At 46.9% G+C, this 15,216-nt stretch overlaps 1 protein-coding gene across 1 annotated transcript; it reads right to left on the bottom strand.

Moving 5' to 3' along the window:
- Positions 1-2,936: 2,936 nt before the first annotated feature.
- Positions 2,937-15,206, bottom strand: TRAPPC2 (trafficking protein particle complex subunit 2). Its single transcript, XM_060086956.1, has 5 exons — positions 15,099-15,206; positions 7,615-7,726; positions 4,899-5,042; positions 4,382-4,468; positions 2,937-3,131 (listed from the first exon to the last, which is right to left on the bottom strand). Exons 2-5 carry the CDS (start codon positions 7,705-7,707, stop codon positions 3,033-3,035), a joined length of 423 nt encoding a protein of 140 aa, XP_059942939.1. The 5' UTR covers positions 7,708-7,726; positions 15,099-15,206; the 3' UTR covers positions 2,937-3,032.
- Between the last annotated feature and the right edge of the window lie 10 nt (positions 15,207-15,216).

Here is a 15,216-nt window from a genome sequence, read left to right as displayed (position 1 = left end):
GGGACCCAGTGAACAGAGGCTGACCAAACCCAGTACTGAAATGGGAGGAGAGGAGGAGGAACAGGACCTGACTGACTAGCTTCCGCCTTCACAGCAAGGACAACTTGCTGACCTGACGGAGGAGCTCTTCAGACAGCAGCAGAAGGTAGCTGAAAATCTGAATCTTCTAAGAAAGTAACACGGGCTTTGCCTGGCTGGTGTTACTTACACAAAGATGAGAACTAGGGGAAAAGTGAGAGCTGGGGAGCAAAGCAGGCGACTGCGGTGGCGGCAAGAGGGGCGGAGCAGCTGCAGCTGCGGAGCCCGAGGGAGCAGGCGGGAGGGAAGGACTGCGGAGCGCGCTGTCCCGTTCAGGGCCGGGCCCCAGTGTTAGGAGCTGGCGGCTGCCGCTGTGATGACAGGTGCTTTGGTGCTGTCTGCGCATGTAAAGCCTTGGAGACAGAGTTCAGGGTTAAGAAAAAGGCAAACTACTGAACTTGGGAGGATGGACAGATGTACACTTGCCAATCGATGTAGCAATTACAATGTGCAGCGTGGAAGATGGAAAAGTGCACGTACTTCAATGAATTACTGCTTTTGTCACCTTTTTCCCCCTTGGGGAAAACTCCCTAGTTGAAGTTAAAACATCCTAGGTGGTCCTCATGTTAAAACCTGGCGTTTTACATTTCTATAAAACCTTGTGTAAGCTTTCACTTCAGTAGCATGAGCCTGTGACGCCAGTTCCATCCACAGTGCCAGCGGCTTGTGGGGCAAAGGAAGCGTTAGGTAGCAAAGAGGATCTGTGTAGTCAGTGGATTCTGAGAAGCTACCACCGTGGACTGTCAACCAGGAAGCGCTGTCGTGACCATAAAGTGAAAGGACACGGGTGTAGCAGGGTGGAGGAGAGACCAAAGGTCTCTACATACGTGGAGAATGTGGGCACCACCGAAGCATCCTGGGCAATGAAAGAGGACCGAACCCGATTTGTGCATTCTATTTGGATCACTTCGGGAGTGCTAAGTAGATTACATGTTTAATGTTGACTTGCGTGTGCTCAGTGGAGCCCGATGCCCTGGGTGCTACTGATGTCCCCCAATTGGTCTTGTGTTCCAGAGCTTTAAGTGACGGTCACCTACTACCAGATCTGACCAGATCTGAGTTTTGCCGGCTCTTTTGCCGTGTTTTTTTTTTTTTTTTTGGTTTCTTTTGCTTTCTTAATGGTCAGCGCCTGGTTGTCCCCTTGTACTGGCCCTGGTTCCATCCTTTCAGCTGTCCTATCCGTGTGCCCACAGGCTTTCCCAGCACGGCCCACCTTTGAGGTCCTACCCACTCCTACGCTCATCACTGAATCTGCCTTCATGCTCCGTCGGAGGCAGTCATACGTGAAGTCTGACACCTAACTACAGTCATCTACTCCCACGGGGCCTGTGTTATTCGTTCCCATCTCACCGTCACAAGCCTGGCGACAAGGCTGTTTGCAGGGCACCGCTGTTGTGCGGCTGAGCTGGGATCCAAACCATCTCCACCCTACAGCCTCCTGCTGAAGCACCACGCCGCTGCTCCTCACTGGAGCTTTGCCTCCCTCTGCGCTACACGCTCACTGAGGGCAGGCAAACTGTATACAATAAGTACACGTGTGGGTCTCTCCAATGAGCATGGCGGACATTACTCCTGGATTTCTAGCTGAGTATCTTTTTTCTGCTCCCAAAGCTCTGGCACCTAAGTTTGAGGCGATTTGAATCCTGTAAAATGAGTTGCGATATATGTTAATATGCAGACTTTCATTAGGGGAAACAGGACTAAAATGGTAGTAGTAGTGGTGGGGTGAGCAGCACTTTAAAAATTCAATATTGGGACTCCCCTGGCGGTCCAGTGGTTAGGGCTCGGCGCTTTCGCTGCCCGGGCCCGTCTTTGATCCCTGGTCGGGGAACTAAGATCCCACGAGCCGCGCAGGGTGGCCAAAAAAAAAAAAAGAATTAAAAAAATCGATATTAAACTTCCACAATCTTGGACAAACATCTTTATTCAGGAAATCAAATAAATATGGTAAAAAATTATGCTAGCAACTTCACACAAAGATACAGGACCAAACTTAGAATTACTTGCTCAGGTTATTCAGAATGGAACAAAATTCTTCAAGTGCTCACAATTAGCACAGAAAATACGTGGTTATGTTACTTGCTTTTCATTGGACATTTACTGGTTTACTGTAAGATCCAGGCTGTTACAGTAGAAAAAAGAGGCCACTCCTGCCCCCTCCGGTATACAGCCTAAGTGGCCAAGATGGCCAAGAGCGCAAGTGTTAATGCGATGCAAGCTTTTCTTTGTTTACAATTCTAAAGCTGCCTTACAACTTTTTACTAGTACAGCTATCAGCGGGTTCACTTAATCTTTAGTTTACTGTCTAAGGGAAAGGCAACATAAGAACATAACCCGTCACTTTGGTCCTAGCCTCCCACTTTACAAACATGGATCCAGGATTCTAGGATTACAGCAGGATCACCGTTCCCAGTCTCCGACAGGGGCAGGCCTGTGGCATTTCGCACTGCAAAGCTGTCTGCTCTAGCTTCTTGGCTTCTTAGTGTACATATACTACTTCTATGTATACTACCTCTACCTTTTCATAACATCTCTAGATGTATAGATGAACCCGTGTATGTGCTACCAGTTTCATTCCCTACTGCAGAAGCTTTTGGTTTTAAATCTGACTACCAAATCTTGACCATGACATTTGGTTCTGGATTGTTACAACTAGATCAAGCTATCTGAATGAGGAAAGTAAAAGTTTATTCTCGATTTCTAAAATAAAAATATTTCAAGCTTACTGATAAAGAGCTCTTCATAAATAACACTGTTCACAAGCAAATATCAATCTGTTGATAATCATAAGAAACGGAATATACTATTTTTAAATATAAAAGCAATTTCATTAGGTTTAGATAAACTGAGACAACTAAAACTTTTCCATGCTGTTTAATCAAGTGACTTACAATGTACACATTCCTGAGTACACCCCATTGTAGTGACACTGTTTACTTCTGAATTTTTTGCATTCAGCTTAAAAGGTGTTTCTTCCCAAGAAACTGAACTTTTCTGTCAAATGCGCTTGATCGAATAGGAGAATTGGGTTCATAAAATGGATTCATTGCAAACTAGAAGAGAAGAAAGTATTAAGGTGAGCTTGTCAAAGTAAAAAGGCTGACATCATAAGTCTCTAAAAGGAAAATCTTTTAAAGTTTTAAATTAAGTCATTAAAGACATTCAAAGCAAAAGTCTGAAGACCACATTTTTAAGTTTTAATGAAGATGTTCCACTGTTAAATATTAATGGCCCCTTAAGGAAGTTTCTGTCTTGGTGTTTAAGGGAAGTACCTGTGGCAAAACCCTTGGTGGCACGTATGGTAAGTGCTGCCTGCGTGAGCAAAACCAACTCCCGGGATCCACCGTGTGTGTGAAATACAACTACATTCAACGTTCATTATCAAGATGTGGATTCATCCGGCAGGCCCTTTGGCTGTATAAAACACACTAAAAATCTGATACGCTCAGAGTGGAGGAAAAGTTATACCACACTGCTTTTAAAAGTTACTCTTGTGCGGTAGTTTTTAACAATCAGGTTTTTAATACTCTCCTTTAACACAAGGTGAGTGACCAGTTTCTCAGATAACGTAATGAGTATATCATAATATGTGTGAGGGAAAATTAGTACTGGATGGAACCACAAATGAGGAAAGGAGTTACCAACTTTTACACCTTAATCACTTCATGTTGTCCATCTTTATAAGAGGGCTAAATATTCTCATTTGCTACTTCTGACTAGGAATATTGATTGGTAACTGTGCTGATATGCAAAAAATCTTGTCCAAATAGAGAATGTTTAAATTATTAAGAATATACTGTCAGCACTGCAGTTTAACCACTCATATCTTATTACTATTTCATTTTTTCCAAACGAGTATCAAGAAACGCGTGTGGCCCCTTTCTCCTTGAGTGACTTTGATAATACATGAATCACTTCCTGTTTATGATCTACATTCATTGCACTGTAACTTACTTGTTAAGTAGATGGAAAACATTTTACATTAAAATTATGAAGCAACTTCCCTTATACAGACTGCTTCTGTCTCTCGCTTTAGGGTTCCCTCATAAAATCAACTATATGCACCAAAAGGGGGAGAATGAAACCGACTTAAAAATAACTACGAGTTGTTGTCCTGCATACGTGTTAAGCTGGTGGTAGAGACCTGCCTGGTGAGGGAGCTGCCGGAACGGTCCTGCTGGAGGAGAGCTCTGCTGAGAGGAGAGCTGTGCGGTCTAAGGGGGCTGCCTCAACAGGCCAGTGTCCTGCCAAAGTTGGAATCTCTTTTATAACCAGATTTTACAAGGTACAGAACATACCATACCTTTATGTATAAATCATAGACATCAGTAAAGAAGTTCTTTATCCCGTCTTCTTGCCTAATGTCATGCAGCATAATAAATCTCATATGTGAAATAATTAAGGTATAATCTTTAGAAACGAAAACTGAAAAGCAATCAGTTGATACAGTATCCTTCAAATGAGTCACATGCAGTGTATTTTGCGATGGAAAAGGGGAATCTGTAAACTGGGTTCAAAGGTTAGTTTTATCTTGAAGAGAACATAATCTTTTTAAGTTAGAAAATAACTACAAAATAAAATCACCATTGATATGGTTCAGATAAACCTTAACTTTATATATGAGACTTGGTTTAAAAATGTTCTGTTAAACAAAAGGTGAGTGTTTTTTCCCCCTAAAAAAATAAAAGCCCCGTAAGTGGCAATGTTTACCTAATATTTTGCAGTCCACAGACTCAGAACCTGGCATCTAGGTCCCACGTTGGTCTAGTCTGTTACCCCAACCCTTTGTTAGAGCCCTTTATTAAACAGGTAAGGATATGACCCGCAGTGACGAATGCTGAAACAAACCACTCATTGAACTTGTCCACCGTCTTCAAGTACATGTTGTTTGACAGCCACATGTTCTCATCTACGAGGTCGAGAGCCGCGTGAGCTATGAACTGGTTCAGATGGCGGTGATCGTCCTAGGTGGCAGCGAGCAGCATCAGATTAACATTTCCTTACAGCCTCAAGACAGCCACACTTCACTCTGCAAACTCTAGACACAGCTTTCTGGGGTGCGGGGGGGAAGCTTTCTGCTTTTACTTCGATTATTGTCATGAGACTTACAGAGGTCTTCAGTGCTTTCACATTATTTTCTGTTTTCTAATCTGGTATCGAAAACTCAATAAATAGAAACAGCCAATTACTTAGTAAATGAAATGTGTCCAAGAAACTATATTTTTAAAATTTTGCAAGAAGGAAGTTACCAAGTTCTGTAACCATTTAAGCATGTGAAAAAAGGATACATTAAAAAAAAAAATAGATCCTGCTTTTTTGTTTGTTTTTCTCCCCCTCCCCATTTCTCCCCTCCCCTCAGCTCAGATCCTGCTTTCAAGAAGCTCACATCTTTTTAGAGGAGGAAGACAGGAAAAAACAAGGTAGGCTGGGGCTAAACAGGTGGTGAGTACAGGCCTTGGGTGGGGCTGGGGGTAGGAGGCGGGGCTTCGTGTGCGGTGACACCCGGTGAGCAGTGGAGACAGCCTGGCACAGGCCGTCTTGAGGTACAGGGAGCTCACATGGCAGGGGACCTGGGAGTGGCAGGCGGCCAGGCTCAGCCCCAGCTGCGTACAGTCCCCTGTGCCGACAGCGCCAGGTGGTCCTGTCAAAGCCGGGGGTGTCCTTTTCATGGACTGTAAAGGCCTAACTGAAGAAGGTGGGACTGTCCCAGCAGAATGTGCAGAAGGAACTCATAACCTGGAATGCAGTCTCCTGTGGAATTCTTACTTTCAAAATGCATTTTTCAAAGAACACCTCTGTTACAGGTTGAATTTGTGCCCCCTCCCCCAACCCCTATGTTGCAGTCCTAACCCTCAGTACCTTAGAACGTGGCCGTATTTGGAAAGAGGGTCAATGCAGATGTAATTAGTTACCATGAGGTCATGCTACGGTTGAATGGGTCCCTAATCCAATGACTGATGTATTTAGAAAAGGGGGAAATCTGGAGACAGTCGCGCACCCAGGGAGATTGGCATGTGAGGACTGCAGTTCTGCTGCCACAAGCCGAGAACCGCCAGAAGCTGGGAGAAGGGCCTGGAACAGACCTTCCTTAGCGCCTCTGGATGGGCACGGCCCTGCTGACAGCTTGATCTCAGACTTCAGGCCTCCCCAACTGTGAGACAAGACATTTCTGTTCTAAGGCACGCCGTTTCTGGTACTCTGTGACACTGGCCCTAGGAAACGAACATAACTTCCTTGCTGAGGAGGCTGTTCCCATGACTGGGCAGCCAAGTTGCCCTGGAATCCCTCGCGTAGGTAAAGCGTGTTTATACTCCACTCACGGCACCGTGACGAAGCTAACTTAATCCTCAGGGAAATGGATGTGTTTTGTCTGGCTCACAGTAGTGTTTTCCTTTACACTGATGATCAATCTTGAGACATTAGAAGAAAATTGTAGAAATGGTTTATGAAGGTGAGCGGTAGCAGGAGAAAGATCAAGTCATGCGACGCTATTTTTACACGCACTGTTTTGCCTGCCGCGAGGCCACTGGAGTGAGAGAAACTTTCAGTAGCCATATACCACACAAAGCAACTACTGCTGCAGGGATGCCTCACATCCAAGTTTTAACGAGCAATGTGCTCATGTGAATGTGGGAAAATAATGTAGCAACACCTGCTAGGATAATACCTTGGATTTCTATCATATCTTAGTGGCAAGATCTGAATAGTTGAAAAGCGTCTTACACTGGACATTACACGTCACAACTAATTTCAAACATCAGTTCCTGTCTTAAGGGACTTTCAAGCCTATTTTTGGAGGTTGGGAGAAACGTAGCACAACCTGTCGGCAGTTTATTTGGAATATGCACTTGTACAGGGAGATGGAAGGCACCAGCTATGCTCATCCCAAGACTCTATGGCTCTGTTTACTCAGTGGCAACATGTTCTTGAAGCTTGTTTATCAGGAACCACTCTTGACAGCAAGAAGGTTGGGTGGCGTCACGGGAGAGGAGAGCACAAGGGCACCACGCGGCCAGTGGGTGCCACGTGGGGGTCGCCGAAAAAGGCTGCCGTCTCAGGGGCAGCAGGAGGACGTGTAAGTCTGGGTCTCTTTTAACCGTCCCGGGGTAAGTGGATCTAGCATGTATGTCCTGCTGAAAAAGGTGATTCACGGGGACAGAAGGGACTTCCCTGGCATTTCAGGGCAGCACCACCTGCTCCTGCAGAGCCACTGCAGGTGAGCTATGTTTCTGTGTGCTCAGGAGCCGCCTTCACAGGGGGTGACACAGGGAACTGATGACCAGGGAGAGGAGACCCAGGGCATCTGCTAGTGCGTGTTAAGTGTGTGCTGAATTAGAGCACGAACAAACAATTCAGAGGATGCTCCTGGCTGGCTTCTATAAACCTGTGGGACTGCAGAGCAAGCCTCATTTAGTTGTGCTGGGTTCGTAGTTACCTCACCTGTCCAGATGTCTTGCAGTTCTAAAATCACATCACACCATTATCGTTACAACAACAGAACAACTGTTATGGAATTTTTAAAGGTTCCATACGCACTTTGGATTCTGCTTTTCCAGCTGGCAAAAACTCCATTTCAAAAACTGGATTATCATGGTGACCAACAATGACAAAGTAGAAGCTTCCAGACATTGTCTTCAATATATAGCTCCTAATTAAATGAAAATAACACATATTTTTAGTACTCAATACTGAAAATCAAAAACCAGGAAGTGACGAACTCCATTTATTTTTTTTAACTTACACCTGAATTGCAGAGGAGGTGGCCCCTAAGCTCGGCACGCTTTCCAGTATGCCACTGTAGATACATGGCTTTTGGATGATACAAATTCTTTATCTGTGGTATGTCCTGGAGAATCCACTACTACATTTTCATAGGGAAACTGGAAGACCTCTAATATGAAATCATAAGAACAACATTCTCATGATCCGAAAGCGTGGAACATTTAGGGTAAGCTGGCTTAAACTTGGACTAGATCAGTCAGCATTGGCACTAACACCTGGGTGCTGATGAGGAAATGACTGACTTGCCTTAGAAATTTTCAGGAAGGATGCTTCCAAAGAAGCTAAGAACCACTCTAGCACGTGTCCTTTACAGAAAGGAGAGCTCCTAGAGCAGTCAGCTACAGACTGTGTGGTACTTGTATTCCTACCTGAAGGGTATGTTATGAATGTAACTCTGCACATAAAAGAGCCTGTTATATGCCTCTTCAAACACCATTTATGAGAGAGGAAGAAACAGTTTTGTACTCTAGAAGAGATGGAAGAAGTCATAATCCAAAAGGAAGACATTCTGAGTCATTAAGAGGTCTTGGAACGAGGGTTAATAGGTTTGCTACAGGAATAAAACAGAGAAAGTGGGGGGTGGGGGAGAAATCAGTGATTCTGGGGCGTTTAGCACAATCGAAATCTGGATGGATGGACGGACAGACGGGCGGATGCATTTATGTATGCATTTTTCATACGAGGTCTTTGGAATCAGACCATGCTAGGTTCAGGTCTAGCTCTAGCGACATGAGCGCAGGCACGTGGAGACGTGGGGCCTAGGAAGGCCCCGTCATGGGGCGGGGATCTGCTTCACTGGGAGCGTACAGTAAGGTGTGTCCGAACCCAGGGCCCATGGAGCCTCACTGGGACTTCCACGCGACGACACATGAAGACCTCGGAAATGTACTTCCTGATGAGTACAGCATTTTGTAGAGGAAATCACGGCACGGCTGGCCCCTTTCACTGTGGAATTGGAAGGCCGTGACAGGAAGAAAGGGAAGATAGGAGACCTGTGGCATGATGAAGTGAGTCAGATTTAAAAGGTTATTTGGGGCAGCGGTTGGCACACTACGGCCTGTGGGCCCTATCTGGCCTGGTCCATCCTCTCGCTACCGTCTAAGGCTGCTCCTGCCCTACAATGGCAGCGTGGGGTGGTCGCCACAGAGACCATCTGGCTCTTTACAGAAAAAAGGGGAAAGATGAGAAAAAGACCCAAACAGTAAAACTGGACAACAAAGACGGGCAGGAATGATACAAAAGCTCTGCAAAACTAGGAGAATTGGCAGTAATTCTCAAGCACAGGTGAGGGGAAGAGGGATAGGAGCCTGAAATTTTAACCAAGTAAACAATGACATCATTCATTCTTGCCGGAATAGGTTTCATGGCTGGAGTTTGCAAAGGGAAGGGCTTACTTTCTTCAGCACAAACATTTAAGCAGCAGCAGGGGAAAAAAAATACTGTAAGGAAGATGCTTCTCCCCCTGCACACATTTAGAAGCAGCAAGAGACAATATGTGTATAAGGAAGATTACCCTCCTCCCCGCCTTCCCCCAAACCCACTCAACCCTATACGGAGACCCGGGTCTGGGAGACAAGCACATCCTAAGAACAGCGTGAGGATAAACAGAAAGGCAACGCAGGAAATACCGCATAAACGGTCGATCACAAACTGCTCAGCTACGCAGAACGAGAGCTGCCAATCGTGTGATTTCACACACAGCTGAAGACGGTATGCAGCTCTCGATTCCATTCTGACAAGGAAAAGCTGAAAGGTGTAGTGGAAGAAAAGGAAGCCACGGGAGAACACAGCCGTTTTGTCTCAGGAAGGGAATGTCCACAGCCATTTAATACTTGGGGCTTCTCTGCCTAGGTGGTGAGCAGAGGTGAGACAGGCTCTAGAATTCCGTGCTGTCTGATAAGGGAACTTTCTGCGAGGATGGAGATGATCTACACCTGCTCAATTTTTCCATCACCTAAAATAGGGGCCCTTCAGGTGTCTCCAAGGGCTCGAGGTTATGGAGGCGGTCACACAGAACTTGGCAATGGATTAAACTGGGGAGCTGCGGGAAGAATCGAGCATGTTTCCAAAATGTCTGGCTGAGGTGATCAAGCAGAATATCAAGATGATGAACCTATTCACTGAGAACGGAAATAAGAAAGGGAAGGAAGAGGGATGAAAATGAACAGGTCAGTTTTGAACGTGTGGTGGTAGCCAGAACAGCTCCCCCGAGCCCCACCAAGATGTCCACATCCTAATCTCGGGAACCTGTGAATGTTAATGTATTCAATACATGGCAACGGGCATTAAGGCTGCAGATGGAACTAAGGCTGCTCATCAGCTGATCCTCAGATAGGGCGAGAATCCTGGGCTGCTCAGGTGGGGCCAATGTAATTACAAGCGTTTTTAAAAGTGGAAGAGGGCAGCCCCACAAGAAAGTCAGAGGGAATCGTGGCTGCGGAAGGATCGCCACGGAGATACAACATTGCTGGCTTTAGAAGATGGAGGAAGGCGTCATGCGCCAAGGAATGCGGGCGGCCTCTAGAAGTTGGAAAGGACAAAGAAACAGATTCTTTTTTTTTTTTTGGCGGTACGCGGGCCTCTCACTGTTGTGGTCTCTCCTGTTGCAGAGCACAGGCTCCGGACGCGCAGGCTCAGCGGCCATGGCTCACGGGCCCAGCCGCTCCGTGGCATGTGGGATCCTCCCGGACCGGGGCACAAGCCCATGTCCCCTGCATCAGCAGGCGGACCCTCAACCACTGCGCCACCAGGGAAGCCCAAGAAACAAATTCTTCCCGAGAGCCTCCAGAGGGGATTTCAGCCCAGTGAGACCCGTGTTGGACGTGTATGCTACAGAACTGTAAGATGATAAATTTGTGTCGTTTTAAGCCAGTAAATTTGTGGTAGTGTGTTATGGGCACAGTAGGAAACTAACACATGTCGAAGCTGAAAAAACCTGCAGGTATAAGAAAAAAGGAAATACTCCAGGAAGTGTCAGCAGTAAAGGTAGAAGGTGCATTCTATAGAGACTGGGGACAAAATGAGCTTATTTTCCATGGGATGCGGGTTTCAGAGCCCTGTGGCAAGCGGGGGGAGGGCGGGCCATGGTGCGTCGAGGTGAAGCCCCTGGGAGCAGTAGGGGGATAAGAGTATGGAAGAGAACAGCGGCTGGGGCTGGGTTTTTCCAGCAAGTATCCCCTACGGCTAACACAGCCCTTCCACCCCCCTTGCCGAAAGGACCTGTGAGGAGGGGGCCGTCGTTTGGGCAGTGTGGGTGTGGGGCGCGGGGGACGGTGCTGGAATATAGGAGAGGGGATGCAGGAAAGAGAGGCGTTGTGGGGATTAACTCTCCTCAACAAGGACGAGAACCTTCTGAAAGTTCCAGTGCCGAGGCCCTCGGGGCCTCAGGGGCCTGACTGATGAATGCTGTGTCTGGGTGATGAACAGCACGTTTGTGAGAAGTTGCCATAGTTGTTAAAGTACCAATGAAGAAATCCTCCCTTATAAGGGCAGGACTTGTTGGCTGAAGGGAGGGGAGCCAGCACTCCCATCTGTGGTGAAAACAGCCGTCTGTGGTGGCTAGAGTGTCTTGAGCTGCTCTTGAGAGAGGTAACTAAAGAAATGAACAAGGAGCTCTGGATTTCCCTGAAAAGACCGTGTACAGGATGTATGAAGGAAGGAGGGCACAAACTAGTAATGAACGTAAAAATGGGACCAGAAACCTGTGACGCTAGTATCAGAAGGGCAAAAGCCCAAAACAAGCTGAAATGTGTGGGAGGCTTTCAGGCTACCACAGGGAAAAGCAAGGGAGAAAGGTCAATTAGTTGAGGCACCTGGTACATAAATAACACGGGACACAGGTGTGCTGAACTTGGGTTTTCTCAAAGAATGATTTTCACATGGCACGTGTGGAAGCAGTTAGGTTAGGCTGTGAACCCCAAGACAGGTATGTTAAAGAAACAGTTGGGTTGACAACTGACGGTGTAACTACTGGTCAGTGACGTTTGAGAAATCACAGGAACAGAAAAGAGCCAGTAACTGTCATTCCAACTCTGAGAAACAAAGAGGCTTGCCTCCCAGTCTGAGTACTTCGGAAGAGATTAAAACACCAACAGAAATAGGTATTAAATGCCTGTCTTCGGTCAGACCCCATGCTGGGGGCTTTTATGACAAGCTAAGTCATTTAATGTGAATCCCTAGACAAAAAGAGTGGGTTCCGACTCACTCACTTGTTCTAGGAGAACAAGTTATGTCAGACCTACACTCGCTGTTGAGGAAGGGAAATACGGAGACGGTGAGTCACTTTCTGAAGTCCTGGGGTTCTCTACCTAAGAACCCAGGGGAGACCTGTAGCCTGGATGGCAGCCTGTGGTGCCCCCAGAGCCACAGCAGTGCCGGGGCCCAGGAAGTGCTCGTCCTCTGCTGAAGGAGGGACGGTGCAGGGCTGACTGGAATGTTAAAGTGCTCCATGTCAGTCGACAGCATGGGGTCTCTAGGGAGCCTTTGAGGTTGACCTTAACCTAGTCCAGCCCAAGGTTTGCATCAGTAACTGCGATGAAGCCAATTTACCACACCCAAAGATAACATGCTATAAGGGCACCTAATTTATTAGAAGGCTAAAGTTAGGATTCAACAGATCTCCACGGCTAGGAGAAATAGGTGACATGAACAGGATAGAATGTGAAAGGGTTTGAAATAAAGTCCTGTACTTGGGCTTAAATCAACCGCACAGCAATAGGATGCGGGAAACCTAGTGTAAGAGCAGCTCATCTATGAGAACCGGTTTTCATTCATTGCCAGCTAAATCGGAGGCGGCAATCTGATACAGTGGCCGAAAAAGCGAATGCAATTCTAGGCCTGCATTAAGAGAAGATGATGTCCTCGTCACTAATAATACCACCTCTGGGGGACATGCTCAGTTCTGGGAATCACATTGTAAAATCATTAACTCTGAACTGTGTGTGCTGGGAGGAGGGAGGCATCTAGGCTAGGGAATGCTCTGGAAACAAGACAAAAGCTACCGAAGGAACTGAGGATGTTTAAACCGGAGGCGGGGGGAGACGTTTTTTTGCGGGGGCAGTGGGCTATGGTGCAGTCTTTAAATACGATGCTGTCTAATGGGAAGGGATTTGACTAGGGATGGCAAATGGGTTTTTTCCCATGAGCCTATTCTAATCAACTAGCAGTGAAGGCCAGGAACTGGTGCTGAGAAAGCTTCTGAGACTAAGGGTGGTCAGGGGGAAAGACTACTGTGATCAGTTACCCGCATCTGCTACGGGTTTGGGAGAGGGCAGTGCCTATGGGAACGCCAAGTATTTGCTAGCTCTGAACTAGACAGACTTAATCCAAACCGTTCCAGAGGCCAAGCCTAGGGCTGCTCCTTTGAGGTTACATGGAAAGACATTTGGGTCAATATAATTGAGAACTTTGTAACAATTAAAGAACTATCAGGCTGCCTTGTGAAGTGACACCCCCCGATCACTAGAAGTGTGATAAGGGGAGGCTGGAAGACCACTAGTAGTGCCAGAGTGGGAGGATGAACCCAGTGAACTTAGAAGGCCCCTCCGAGACAACTCATGGATGCCAGTTCCAAAACCACCCATTTTTCCAGCAAACCTCTTTCAGCCTCTATAGAGGAACTTCTGGAAAACTTCCCTGTGCTCCCAAAAGCAGTGGCTTCAGTTGTTCCCCAGACCTGGGGCTGGAAGACTAACCTAGTGTGGCACAAGACATGTCCACTGCAATAAGCAGGATGAATCCTGTTGACAGTTCTCTAATAGGATATTTTTCCTATTAATATTAAAAGCAATTCCTCTACCTCACCATAAGTGAGGTTATGCTGGCTTTTGGACATTTCATCTAAATCTATTCAATTTGGCCACCAAAGGTTGGGGGTAAGAGGGTCTTAAGGCACAGATGTGTTTTTATTTAACAGTACTTGCAACATATTAACATCATCTTAGAACATTTTTCATCCTCTCACTATTCTGCTCAAAAGCCTTAATGTTTCTCATCTACAGGGATCAAGTAGCAGTATCAAAAATGTAGTCCCATGTTGCTCTGTACAGCTTTTCTCCACCTCATTGCTCTACCCTGGCTACAGTGGACTGGTATACTTTTCTTCTCCCCAACTGATTGGGTCCACTCCAGATTTATTTCTCTCTTCATGCCTGGAATACTCTCCCTGATTCCATGTGTAAACCTCCCCCATCTTTCAAAGCCCACCCAAATTCCTCCTTCTCCAGGTATTTTCCAACACCAACCTACACGCTCTCTACCTCTTACGGAAGCCCTGTCACTCCTGATGCCTCTTAAATTCTCTAAGCCTTTCACCGCCAGGGGTGAAAATTCATTGTACTCATCAGTGCTGTTCACAAAACCATCACTGGCCCAATTTTGTCCTCATGGGGCTTAGATACCTTATACTCCACAGCATGGGACTCTGGAGCCAGGCCAGATGCCTCACTGCTCTTGAAAGGGTCCTGTTTTTTTTTTTTTATTATTATTCCTTTCAGAATGTTCCCCCTTCCTCCCATGCTTTTTGCCCATCCTCCAAATTCAACCCAGCAAGGCCCTGATGAAGTCACACTTTTCAGAGATGTGCCCACTCATGTCCATCTCCAACCACTTTTTCTAAAATCTTTACCCAGTCTACAGTGCATCTTAGTTCTTAGTCAATTCTCTGGCTGTAATGTTTTCATTATTGCTTCTCGAGAGACTGGTTCCTTTTCTTTCTAATTAGATTTAAGTATCTGGGGGGCCCGGCTCACCTATCGTCACAGCACGTACAACGATGGGTACTCAAAGTTTAGCTCACTGGTTTTCAACCACGGGTAATTTTGCTTCCCAGAGGACACGTGGAAATGTCCGGAGACATTCACGGTTCTCAGAACCGGGGGCGGGAGAAAGCAGGTGCTACTGGCATCTATTGGGTAGAAACCAGGGATGCTTGCTCAACCTCCTGCAGTACACAGGACAGCCCCACAACGGAGCATTTTCCGGCTCCAAACGGCAATAATGCCGCGGTTAAGAAACCCGAGGTGAACTGGATGACCCAGTGAAAGGTACAAGAAGCAAAGCCCCCGAGCAGGTGGACGTTTGCAGGTTGAATCGCGGTGTGGACTGGCCCGGTGGGTTGTGAAGAGCTCAGCCGGCCCCGGGGCAGAGGGGAGAGACAGGGCCAACACTCGGATCCCGTGGGGCCGGGGACATCCCCCAGAGTCCCGGAGCGCCAGCTGCCCACTCGCTCCATTCCCTACCTGCGGCGAGACGCCGGGAACGGAAACGCCCAGTCAGTTCCCGCGGCCGAGACCCGCTTCCCGCAGCTTCCGTAGGGACTCCTCAAGCAGCCCTCGCGAGACTCTGCCGTTGCGCTCT

The sequence above is a fragment of the Mesoplodon densirostris genome, chromosome X (genome assembly GCF_025265405.1).
Source record: "Mesoplodon densirostris isolate mMesDen1 chromosome X, mMesDen1 primary haplotype, whole genome shotgun sequence".
In the NCBI taxonomy this organism is placed as follows: Eukaryota; Metazoa; Chordata; class Mammalia; order Artiodactyla; family Ziphiidae; genus Mesoplodon; species Mesoplodon densirostris.
The sequence above is the reverse complement of the archived record's forward strand: the minus strand, read 5'-3'. Positions and strand labels throughout refer to the sequence as shown.

Excerpts from the sequence above, each read along its gene's own strand:
- TRAPPC2 (XM_060086956.1), bottom strand. The coding sequence starts at position 7,707 with ATGTCTGGAAGCTTCTACTTTGTCATTGTTGGTCACCATGATAATCCA. Across the intron at positions 5,043-7,614 it reads CTGGAAAAGCAGAATCCAAA|GACGATCACCGCCATCTGAA; the intron begins GTGCGTATGGAA and ends GCTGCCACCTAG. Across the intron at positions 4,469-4,898 it reads CAGCATTCGTCACTGCGGGT|CATATGAGATTTATTATGCT; the intron begins CATATCCTTACC and ends TTAATTATTTCA.